The sequence below is a fragment of the Ceratotherium simum genome, chromosome 9 (genome assembly GCF_057802395.1).
Source record: "Ceratotherium simum simum isolate JZ-2026a chromosome 9, ASM5780239v1, whole genome shotgun sequence".
Taxonomy (NCBI): Eukaryota; Metazoa; Chordata; class Mammalia; order Perissodactyla; family Rhinocerotidae; genus Ceratotherium; species Ceratotherium simum.
The window spans coordinates 12,536,241-12,548,536 of NC_141908.1; the positions used below are offsets into that span (position 1 = coordinate 12,536,241).

General features: G+C 43.6%; 1 protein-coding gene across 1 annotated transcript in view; it reads left to right on the plus strand.

The window, feature by feature from the left end:
• Window positions 1-1,579: 1,579 nt before the first annotated feature.
• Window positions 1,580-12,296, plus strand: part of CCDC93 (CCC complex scaffolding subunit CCDC93) — a 105,908-nt gene continuing 95,191 nt past the window's right edge. Inside the window, exons 1-3 of the mRNA XM_004423890.3 lie at window positions 1,580-1,697; window positions 5,872-5,985; window positions 7,497-7,591. Coding sequence (XP_004423947.1) covers window positions 1,656-1,697; window positions 5,872-5,985; window positions 7,497-7,591 — 251 coding nt within the window. The 5' untranslated portion in view covers window positions 1,580-1,655. The remainder of the gene's footprint in view (window positions 1,698-5,871; window positions 5,986-7,496; window positions 7,592-12,296) is intronic.

Sequence of the window (12,296 nt, forward strand, 5' to 3'; positions counted from 1 at the left end):
ATTGCAAAAGCATTTACAACAAGAGACTGGTGTGTGGCCTACTTGAATCCTGTTATTGTCCAGGCCCTATTTCCTGGGCTGCTTTGTATACAGCTAGTTAGGCCTGCCTGCTACACGAGATTTTGCTACCTGTCCCTAGGCATCAATACCTGTCTAATCACCCAACAGTGGCTACAAAATTATCACTTCATTCTCCCTCATCCTATACTATCTCAAGGAAGGACAATTTTAAAATTACAAAAATAACACATTTGGGAAGTTAGGCATTTTAGAAATTGAGTTTCATTAGCTTCACAATGGGTAAGAGCAAGATGTTATATAACTCAGATAAGAGAGTTCCCATCTCAACACCTTCATTTGTGTATTCGAATTTCTCAAATTATTGGAGGGTTGGCACGCAGTTTGGTTAGTGATATTTGCTAACTACAGTTAAGAAGGAAATGTCTGTTCTTACGGTCCTTCCAATCACTTGTGTACTCTCGTTCCAGAGATATCTCTGTTCTGTCAGGATAAACTTTAGGAGGAGTACAAAAAGAATTTCTTCAAGGACATACAATTACTCAGTATCTACTTTTTTAAGATGCTAGGGATGCACAGAGGAAACACACACACACAACTTCTTTGATCTCAAGGAGCTCATAACTCCATATTCCCCTCTCCCCACACACAGAGGGAAGGATCTCTTCTACAGCAAAAGTTTTCACATGTCACCTCTTTCGTCGTCATCCCTTAAAAACACACACACACAACAAAAAAACAAGTTGTGTAAGGCATTATGGGGCTGGAGCGAGGGGCTTGTGGCCAGGGAGACAACTCTTAAATAGCTGCCATCCTCTGGGACAGACTAGGGGTGCAACGCCTAAGCGATGCGGCAGCTAAAATGCCGTCAACACCCGGAGTCACATTCTCAGAGATGACCTTCCCCTAAGGAAGACACAACTGGGGATGGTGGTGGTGGGGTGGCGGAACATTATCCCAAACGAGGTTTCCTGGGTAACAAGATGCACTGTCTCGAACGCTAGAGGGGCGACGGGCGTGAAGAATCCTTTCTCGGGAGCTCCCTTCCGTGGTCCGTGTATGGAGAAGTTTGTCCAAGTGCGCGGTAATCAGGCGACACCCTGATTCGCCTAGAACCGGGACAGGGTCTGGAATCCCCAAAATCATTCGTGTTCGCACTCCGCCCCGAGAGCGAGGGGGCTTCGGAAGTCCGGCTCATGGAGAGGACAGAACCCACTTGGGACATCTGATGCCCGTGAAAAGCAGAAAGGGGAGTCAGGATGCATAATTTCTCCGAGATGAAGGAATAGTCCCTTTTATAAGGCACCTGGGAGAAAAATGCAGTGCTCGGGCGCGAAGCTTCCACAGACGTCAGCCCCCACAGCCTGGCGACACCGCCACTCCAGAGTCTCACCCTTTGCCCGCTTGGCGCGGGGCTACCCTTGCGCAGGCGCAGTCGCGCCGCGCTGCCCCCCCAGCGCGCATGCTCCGCCGGGCCGCGGTGCTCCCGGGCGGCGGCGGCGGCGGCGGCGGCGGCGGTGGTGGAGGAAGTTTCCGCTTTGCACTCCACCCCGGTAGCAGCTTCGCGGCCGGGGACAGCTTCCTCCGGACGCACTGCTGGCTTTGCTGCCGCCGCAGCACGTCTGTCCGACCGGACCATGGGGTTGTCCAAAGGGCCAGAGGGCCAGGGTCTTCCGGAGGTAAGAGCCCACTCTGCCTGGCAAGTCCGCGTCCCTGAGCCAGGGCCGAGCCCGCCGGCAGCGGGCAGAGCGGGGCCCGGGGTGCGTTTGGGCGCCCCGCCCCCTTCCTCAGGTGTGTCCACCGCGGGGAGCACCGGCCCGTCCGCCGGGGGCCGAGCTAGTCCCCCAGCGTGAGCGTGGGCAGGGACCGACTTCAGCCGCTCTCGGGTCTCCTGGGACGGAAGTGGCCCTCCCAGCGCAATAAGTGCCCCGACGCAGCCCCAGGCGCCGCGGGGCCCGGGGACCCAGCTCTCCCGGGCAGTTTCCAGGGCTCGCCGGGAGGGCCGGGGCTGCTGCGCCCGGGAGTCACGAGACGCGCGCTGGGACGGTCCGGGCTCGGGTTGTGCAAAGGGCGGTGACCTTGTGGCTCTTGCCGCCGCTTCGCGGGGCCCGCGGGGTCCGGGCGCCAGCCGCCCCGCCTTGGTGTCGGAGGGAATGCCGCTCTGCGTTGACCCGCACGCCCGGCCGGGGCGGCGGGAGGAAGTTTGGGAGCCGGGCGCGCCCTGGGTTGTGTCCGGCTGGGTCAGCGCGCCGCGGTCTCCAGTGGTGCTGTGTGGCCGGGAGCGGAGCGCCGGGCTGAAGCGTTGCTGCTTCTCCAGAAGACAGCGGGTGCCTTTCCTTCCAGAGTTGTTTGTTATTAAGTACTCACTTGGTCCTCGGGACAGGATAATCACTGGTTTCCGGATTTCCACATTGGCTGGAAATAAAGGGAAAGAGCATTTCCTTTTGGCTGCAGGTATCACTTAGCTGGGTGATTTGCATCTGTCTTCTCTTCCAGTTGATTTACTCAAAAGCTAGTCTAGTTTTTTAGATTCTTGAAAGCAATGGAATCCACACTGCACCTCTATCCCCCTCCTAAGGTTCTGAAGCAGGCGTTTGGCAGGGGGCCTGATTCGTTGACATGATGAGTGGTCCCTTCACACTTAGCTGCCTGTGGCCAATCTTGCTTCTCTGGCCCCTCATCCTCAAATTCTCAGTTCTTTCGTCCCTCAAGTACCCACTAATTGAGGGATCACTGTGCTGTGCATAAAAGCTGGGGATATCGTAATGGAAGGACAGACTTACCTGTCAGTGTGTGCTCCCAGAATGCAAGTCCATTTTGTTATCTTAAGAAAACCTAAGAAGTGTAATGTGTTCAGAATCCTTATATTAGGTAAAAACCTCACATGCAAGTTGCTTTGATGGGGTGGGGCTGGTGAAGACCGGGATCTGTACTGTGATATTTGATTTAATATTTCTTTTTTGCTGCTTCTTTATTCTAGGCTCTCGTCAAGTTTTTGCCTGGCCTTTTGCTGTAGATTCCTGTCTAGTCTCTCAGATTCTACTTTAAATCCCTCCAAGTCAGTGTCCCACAGTACTACCAGTGGGGTTCTTTCTAAAATGAAAAGCAGCCTGCTCCTGTGTGTCCTTTGTTTAACCCTTCTCTGACTGCTGGGAGGCTGGGTATGATGTGTCACTTTTCAAGAGCCTAAGACAGTTCCTGGCAATTATGAGGCAGACAGGGTGAATATAATCAAATTATTATCTTTCACTTCAAAGACCAGTACACATGAATATGGATAGTCTGTGTCATTAAGCTGTTACTAGTCCTGTTAATTCATTAAATTCAATTTTTAAACCTGTTACTGTATGTATGTGAAGGACAGAAAGATGGCTAGACCTGGCTCTGCCTTCCACCTTATCTGAACTACACTAGAGGGCAATTGAAAATTTAGTGTGCCTGGTTTAAGAGTTCACCATCGTTCATCTTTGTCATAATTTTAGTTTAACAATTGGATGTGAAGCCTGGTGACTTTTTACAGTTTCAAGAGAGGGTATTCTTTCATTCCCTGTATATTAGTCAGTGGCTCTTTTCTGTTTGTTTCAGTGTTAATCTGTGAAGTGAAGTTGGAGTCATATTAACGTTCTCATTCAGTGTTTTGTGCCAGAAAGTTATTTCACAGGTTAGATTGCGAAAGTCCACTTCTCCATTTTGGGGGTGAGTGGACGGGAAGCATGGGCCATGCGTCTGCCGTCGGGTGGCCAGTGGGTGCTCATTAGGTACAAATGGAGGCAGGGATGATCCTCCTGTGATGGACTGTCTTCTTTGTGGAAGTGTTTTCATGATAAATGATGATTGAACGCATGAAGGGTTCCTGTTTTACTTCCCAGGAGTTTTCAGAAAGTACTTATATCATCCCATTTTCCTTTTCCACTCTGTCTTTATGAACCATTCTCTTTTCTTTGAGTTTCTCTATTTGTAGATATTTCTCAACCATCTTAGATCTTTTGTGAAGGAAGAGAAGGTGTGAATAATTAGTATTACTTTCTTCGCTTATGCATGTGCATTAGGAACTAGTGAATGCTAACTTGCAGAATCTTTGATAGGCTGGACCAGGGTCATTTGAGAGAGAGATAAGTCAGACGAGCAGCGGTGCAAGGCAGTCACCTCTACCACCTCCCATTGCAAGGGGTTGTCAGTCACTTTAATAATTCCATGTTCAACTGTATGTTAATATGTATGCTCCCTCTCCTGGCAGTTAGTGCTTTAAAATAAACTTGAATTTCCATTACCAGTGTCATGACTATGAAAACATTTTATTAATCCATGACTGGCTTAGGATACACTTTATGTAATGATTTCCATGTTTATTAAGCACATCATTCCATATTTAATAAGTGTGCCCTTTGAGCCTAATGCTGTTTCAGAGCAGAGGAGTAAACATGGGTGAATAATTTATAGGTCTTCTGAACCAGCTAATAGTCCAGTTAGAAAGACAAGCATGTACATTAACACCAGACATGTCACTTGGAAAAGGTTGATACTTAATTCTACAAATGGCATGGACTATAAATAAAATAGAAATGCAGAGGAATGACCATTTCAGGCTGTATTTGTCAGAGTGGGCATTGAATAGGAGCTAGAATTTGAAGATGGTTTCTGCGTGGTTAGAGAATATCAGGAGAAGGGGGCTGGTGTGAACAATGAAGAAATGGGAGTGAGCAGTGCTTGCCTAGGTTGGCCCTAGCCATGTCTGGATTGTTTTCGGAGGAGGTAAAAGATGAAGCTGAAAAGATAGGTTATGGCCAAAGATCTGAATGCCAAACCAAGACATTTGGAGTTTATCTTATAGACAGTGGGTGTTGCGTTCATGATGAAGGCTGGGGGATGAACTAAAGCAAGGTGATGTGAAAGCTGTGGTTTAGGAAGGAATGAGCAAGACAAATTAACAGGGAAGAAAGATTGAGAGGCAGTTGCAATATTCCTGGCATGAAGTGTAAATAAAAGGGGAGGGAGGATAAACATGACGTGCATGGTAAAGGAAGATTTAACAGGCGTGTTGGGTAAGGGAGTAGTCAGAGAGGGGTAGGAGGATTTGAACAAGTATACCTTGGTGTTGATTTATAGAGAGAGGTGGTTTCTGATTTTCTGCAATAATGGAAGAGAGGAAAGGCACAGTTCATGAAAGTAAATGGAGGCAAAAGTACTAGAATATTTAGATGTGTTTAACTTGTAGATAAACATTTGGGAGTGAAGGTAGAATATATTAAAATTTTTAAATCAAATTCCTACTTAAATATATTAGTTGGATTTATTGTTTTAAGGCAACCATGTTATGTGGCCACCCTTTAACATATCTGGGTTGAAAGCCTTGCTAATATTTGCTTTAGAGACCAAAAAGAGAAGTGCAGAGAGGGCTACATATTTGAATTCTTTGTTTTTGCTCCGCTTGTTAGTAACTTCTGGGACCAAGATGAGTATAAAGTTAAGGGAAAAAAACCACCTTGTTCTTGTCTGTAAGGAGTTTATAATCTAGTCAAGAAGCCTGTCAAGTAAACCATGTGTTAGAGAACAGGGAGGCAGTGTGCTGTAATGCTCCTTTCCCCTGGGTTCCTTCGGCACCTAAAAGTAGAAAAGTCTCTACTACCTGTGTGTGTCTTCTTTCCACCTATGACGATTAACAGCTTGTTGATGCCTGGGGACCCTGTTCTTTGCGACTCTGGCAGTACGGTGTCCCCATGCTTCTGCATGAATGCAGTGATACAGCCAGTGTCACATGCTCCTTGGCAGTGAGATTGTGGCATCAGGGGATATACCTGATGTTCCTTTATTCAAGGTAGCTTTTACCAGCCTAACTTATACCTTTTGTTTTAGGTAGAAACAAGAGAAGATGAAGAACAAAATGTCAAGTTGACTGAAATTCTGGAGCTCTTGGTGGCAGCTGGGTATTTCAGGGCAAGAATTAAAGGCTTGTCACCTTTTGACAAGGTAAGAGGAAATCTTTCTAACCATTAGGCTATTTTTTGTCAAGGTGGCATGGTTAATCATGGTAGAGAAAAGGGGAAGACATTGTGTTTTTACTTTGTCTGTGTCCATGTTTCCATTTCTCCCTAATTCAGATTCATAATGGAAGTGTTCAAGTGTCCTATTAAAAGAAAATAATAATATATCAGTAGATATGCCTTGAATTCCTTTTCTGTGTCCAAAGCTTTGGGAAATGCAAAGAAGCAAGAGAAATAATTCCTCCTTTCAAGGAACTTACAGTTTGGGTGGCGAGATAAAGCTTACTTAAGATAAAATAAGCTGAGTTAATAAGGTGCTATCCCAAGTCAGTGTGCTCACAGACAATTGCCACATATTCTATGGATGGTAAAAGCTGAGTTTGGAAGAGGGAGAAGTCACTGTGGGAGGAAGTTTTTTAATTCAACAGAACCTTGAACAGTTATTATGCACAAGGCATAGTAATAGGAGTTGAGGGCATGGAGATAAGACGAAGGCCCTGTACTCAAAGAGCCCGATTTCTATGGAATAAGGACGAGAGATAAGTAAACCAACATTCATAGAATAAATGGCACGATGCAGTAAGTGCTACAGGGAGCTGTGCACAGAAATGAAGCACCAGATCCAACAGAGCAGGCCAGGAAAGCTTCCTGGTGGAAGAAAGTATTGAGTGCTCCAGTGGGCCACAGTCCTGGCTACGCATAACAGAATCACTGTGGATTGTTTTATGATACAGATGTCTAGGCCTCACTCATTGAAATTCTGGTTAGTTAGGTCTGGGCTGGGGCCTGGAATCTGTATTTTATTAGGCATCTCACATGAGTCTGAAACAACCAGGGATAAGATTCACTATTGTTTTTCTAACATCAAGCTGTATCTAAAAAGGATTTTGTTTCAAAATGGATTTTTAGCCTTAGTCTCATTTGCATCTCAGAGAAATCCTGTGAGAAAAGTAGAGCAGGGATTCTCATCGCCTTTAGGTAGATGAAAAAAATAAGACGTGTGGAAATTAAGTAATGAGCCACAAAATGTCAGCCTTGCGACTTACATATCTGGTCTGTAAAACACATAATTCTTCTGGAATCTGGCACTTGCCTAGAAGTGGATTAAGACTTCTCTTGGCTGAGAATTAATGTCTGTCCCCTTCATTATAAAGAGGATCTATGAATGATATGTCCATTTAGTAATGAAAGTTCAGTTTCTCAGTCACAGTAGCCACCTTTCAAGTGCTCAGTAGCCACACGTGACTAGTAGCTACTATACTGGACAGTGCAGATGGCAAACTTATCCATCATTGCAGAATGTTTTATTCAGCAGTGCTGTTTCAGGTGAATTACAGTTGATGCACTCAGAAGGACACATATACTCTCTCTCTAAACATATATAATTTTGTAGGTTCACTGAGTCTGTAAAAGCTACTTATATTTTTTCTACCTTCCACTTTTCCCCCTCTCCCCAAACTAGAAAGAGAAAACAGATATTTTCTTTGTGTCTTGCAGGTGGTTGGAGGAATGACTTGGTGCATTACCACTTGCAGCTTTGACATAGATGTTGATTTGCTCTTTCAGGAAAACTCTACAATAGGTCAAAAAATGTAAGTTATCAGGGTTTGCCATGGAAGAGCCTAAATGGGGTGAAGGGAGCTAATTTTGAGTGCCTTTTGTGTGCTGAAAGTTCTGCTAGACGTTTTATGTATTTTATTTTAATTTTCATTACAACAGGTATTATCACACTTTTACAGATTATGAAACAGGCTGATAGACGCCAAGGTCACAGGTAGCATATAAGAGTCGTTTAATGTGTAGGCTGTTTGTAACACTTGCTCTTTTTGTTTTTTAACTTTTATTTTTTTCCAGTTTTATTGAGATATAATTGATATATAACATTATATTAAAGATGCACAACATAATGATTTGATATATGTATATATTGTGAAATGATTACCGCAAGTTTAGTTAACATCATCGCCTCACATAGTTACAGTTTTTTCTTATGATAAGAACTTTTAAGATCTGCTCTCTTAGCAACTTTCGAATATACAGTATTATTAGCTATAGTCACCATAGTGTACATTACATCCCCAGAACTTATTAATGGAAGTTTGTACCTTTTGACCACCTTCACCCAATTCTCCCACTCCTCACCCCCTGCCTCTGGCAACCGCCCATCCATTGTCTGTTTTTATGAGTTCAGTTATTTTAGATTCCACATGTAAGTGAGATCACACAGTATTTGCCTTTCTCTGTTGGACTTTCACTTAGCATAGTGCCCTCAAGGTCCATCCAGGTTGTCACAAATGGCAGGATTTTCTTCTTTTTAATGGCTGAATAATAATCCATTGTGTGTGTCTTATATAGATTATATGTATCTATATATATAAAATGCACACACACACATACATATACCACACCTTTTTCATCCATTTATCCATGGATAGACACTTAGTTTGTTTCCAAATCTTAGCTATCATGGATAATGCTGCAATGAACATGGGGGTACAAATATTTCTTTGAGATAGTAATTTTGTTTTGATTGGATATATACCCAAAAGTGGAATTGCTAGATCGTATGGTAGATCTATTTTTAATTTTTTGAGGAACCGCCATACTGTTTTCCATGGTGGCTGCAACAATTGACATTGCCACCAACTCTGCAGAAGGGTTCCCTTTTCTCGACATCCTCACCAGCATTTGTTATCTTTTGTCTTTTTGATAATAGCCATTCTAACAAGTGTGAGGTGATATCTCATTGTGGTTTTGATTCGCATTTCCCTGATGATTAGTCATATTCAGCAGCGCTAATACTTTTTCTTGATCACAGTTTCTAGTGACTGCTTAGATTATCTCTGTTTCCAAAGCCATCTAATTTGGATGGAAGTTGAATAGGATGAGGAAAGGAGAATCTTTCTCTCCCCATTCATTGCCTCTGTGTAAGACAGAGCCTCACTTTGCCTGCCATCGAGAGAAGGCAGCATGGGCTCCTTGCTAGAGATTTCACCTGAGGGTACCCTGTCTGGTCTTCCGTAGCTCACTAGGGGCTTGGTGATTTCATTAGACCATCTGGGATCCCCAGTTCTGCCCAGCCCTGCCAGTGGGCGACTGTGTGACCTTGGGCAAGCCTCAGTTCCCTTCTCTTTAAGAAGAGGGATTTGTGATCTCAGATCTATGTGTTTGTGACTTATTTATTCATTTTTCTGAAGGCTTATCCTTCCCCAAGAAAAAACACTTCCAAATGGATTAAAGATGTTTATGAATATGCACATGAAGCAGTAATAATGGAAAGGTGAAGCAAAGGCTAAGCAAAGTAAAAGGAAAAAAAAATGGAATTGGGGATAAGGCTACTACATTTGTGATGGGCCACAAAATGCTTTGTTTCCCTAAGGGTGGGCCACAGATTTGGCTCTAAGCCTTCTGGCAGCTAACAAAAAGAGAAATAATGTGATAACTTAGCCAATTCACAGTTTCTGCTCAGTAGAAAAAAAAAATCGGTCCCACAGAATTACTAAAATTCTTAATGCTAAGACCAAAGGACATCTCTTGGCTCCTCATTAAAAAGGACATCTTGTTCTCTATGACACTGTGCTCATCGGTGCCCAGCCGTGAATAGCAGGGCTCTGCATCTCTAACATGTTGTTCCAGGACTGTGGCATCGTGTCCAGCGACCTATAGTGAAAAGTCCTTCACTGGGAGGCATTGGGAGGAATCCAGGTGTTTGGCTCTGCTCCCTGCTGGTTGGGCTAAATCCAGGGGTAGATTTTTATTCTTGTTTTTTTTGTTTGTTTGTTTTTATTATATAGGTATTACATCCGTGAAGTTAAAAAAAAATTCAAATACTACCAAAGGGAACAAAATATACAGCTGATGTCTCTCCCCCTTCCCGTTCTACACCCCAGTTTTATTCCCTGGAAAGAATCATCTTTGACTGTTTAGGTTTTAGATTCTTCAGAGAAGTCACTTCTGCATCTCCAACTGTGTATACACTGTTTCATTCAAGTCTGATGAAAGGAGGAAATTAGCTCACCTATACTGCTCACTATATTCCCTTCGTTTTCCAGCCTTTTCATTATTATCTGTTTTTCTATGATTGCTTGTATAATTTTTTTTTTTTGCTGAGGGAGATTCTCCCTGAGTTAACAACTGTTGGCAGTCTTCCTCTTTTTGCTTGACGATGATTTGCCCTGAGCTAACATCTGTGCCAGTCTTCATCTATTTTGTATCTGGTTCACCACCACAGCGTGGCTGACGAGTGGTGTAGGTCTGTGCCTGGGAACCAAACCCGGGCCACCAAAGCAGAGCACGCTGAACTTAACCACTAGGCCACCAGGCCAGCCCCTATCACTAATATAATTTTAATCTGCTTAAGCTTCTATCTGTTGGACCATTAGTATAGGATAGTTTTTCCTGGTTCCTAACTACATAGGGTAAATGTTTTGGTATCTCTGTTTGTCCTACTTTTCAGCCTCTGCCTACCATCATAACATTACTTTTATAATGTTTACAGAATAATATTTATAGTCTGTTCTATAATAGCAATTAAATTGTCCATGCTTTGTCTACTGGTAGATTCTAAAAGTAAATTTATAAACAGTGTTTACAATAAGAACTAAGAATTGTAATGGGGTCAGGGAAAAGGAAATGTAATCTGGACCATGATGGTGCTGTTTAAAGGAGAATATTCAAAATACCACAGTCAAAAGAATCTCTTTTCATTTATTCATTGACTCAGCAAATATTTGTTGAGCCCCTATTTTGGGTCAGGTATTGTTCTGGGTACTTTGGATACATTAATGAAAAATGCCCTGCCCTCACAGAGCTTAGAGTCTATTGGAGGAGACAGACCATAAACAACAAATTTAACAAATAAGTAAACTATATATAGAAGTAATATATGCTATGGAAAAAATTAAAGCTTGGGAGAAATAGGAGGAGGGACGTGGGGCAGGAGGCAGTTGTAGTTTTAAGTCAGTGTAGGCCTCACTGAGAAGAGGATATGGGGGCTAAGATTTGAGGGAAGAGGGCTCTAGGCAAAGGGAACCTCCAGCGTGAAGGCCTCAAGCATAAGCTTGCTTGGAGTGGAGTGAGGAGGGGTAGCAGTAGGAGGCAAGTGCAGAGAGGTCATGGGGGCCAGATCAGGTAGGGCTTTGTAGGTCAGAGTAAGGACTTTGGGTTTACTCTGAGTGAGATGGGAAATCCTTGGACGGTTTTGAGCAGAGGAGGAGTATAATCTGTTCTTTGTTTTGGAAGGAACCCTCTGATTATTGAAGTAAGGGGGCGAGGGTGTAAGCGGGGAGACTTTTCAGTACATTGTAATAATCCTCACCGGAGAAGATGGTGGCCTGCAGAGTGGGCTAGCAGTGAGGGGATTCTGGATCTATTCTGAAGGTAGAACCAACAGGCTTTCATGACACATTGGATTTGGGGTGTGAGTAAGAAGGGAGTCAAGGATGATTCTGAGGTATTTGGCCTGAGCAAGTGGAGATGGTCTCTATGCGTCACTGAAAATCAGGCACACTGTAATTTACTCCGTATTTATGCACCTTTTTTTCCTTGAGTTTCTGATTGCCTTTTTTTCCTTGTTGACAAAGAAGCCATAGCTTTACCTGTAGCTAAGATCAGCCAACTTCTTAATCAGTGTATTTACTAACATGAATTCACTGCCTTCTTGAGGACACTCTTGACTGAAGCCTCTTTCTGTTCCAGTGTGAGCTCATTGCTTCTTACACCTGTGGCACCCCTAATGTGCTGGGATTTCTTTCATTGCATTCTTTCTGGGCTGGTCTTACCATTTCTTAGATTCTACGTATCCTTCCTTCCTAAATTCCTTTGGAGTTTTACAGTGGTTCTTAGCCCCTTTTTCACTTTGGTGTCCTTCGGGGTTATGATACATTCCCATCAGTGACAGTACTCTTAATAGATATTGGAGCATACTGTTTGTTATATGGATTCTCAGTCCCTTATCCATATCTCTGAAATCTAAAAAAACACTGAAAATGAGTTTTTTTCTTTTCAAGTGTGGATACAAACCTTATTTGGAAGCAAAACATGACCTGAACTGAGTTAAGGCTATTTATAGTCTTTATTGATCCCACTTATGTGAATATTCTTGAGTTTTGCTGCAGACATTAAATTGTTTGATTATATGGTGTTGCTCTAGATTTCACTGGGGTTCTACATAATACATAGTGTATGCCCCGTAGGTACATTAAGGTGCAAACTTCTAGAGAATTCTTAATTCTGAAACATGCCTGGCCCCAAATGGTTTGGATAAGGGGTTAAGGATGTATGATGTTCTCTGGTAAG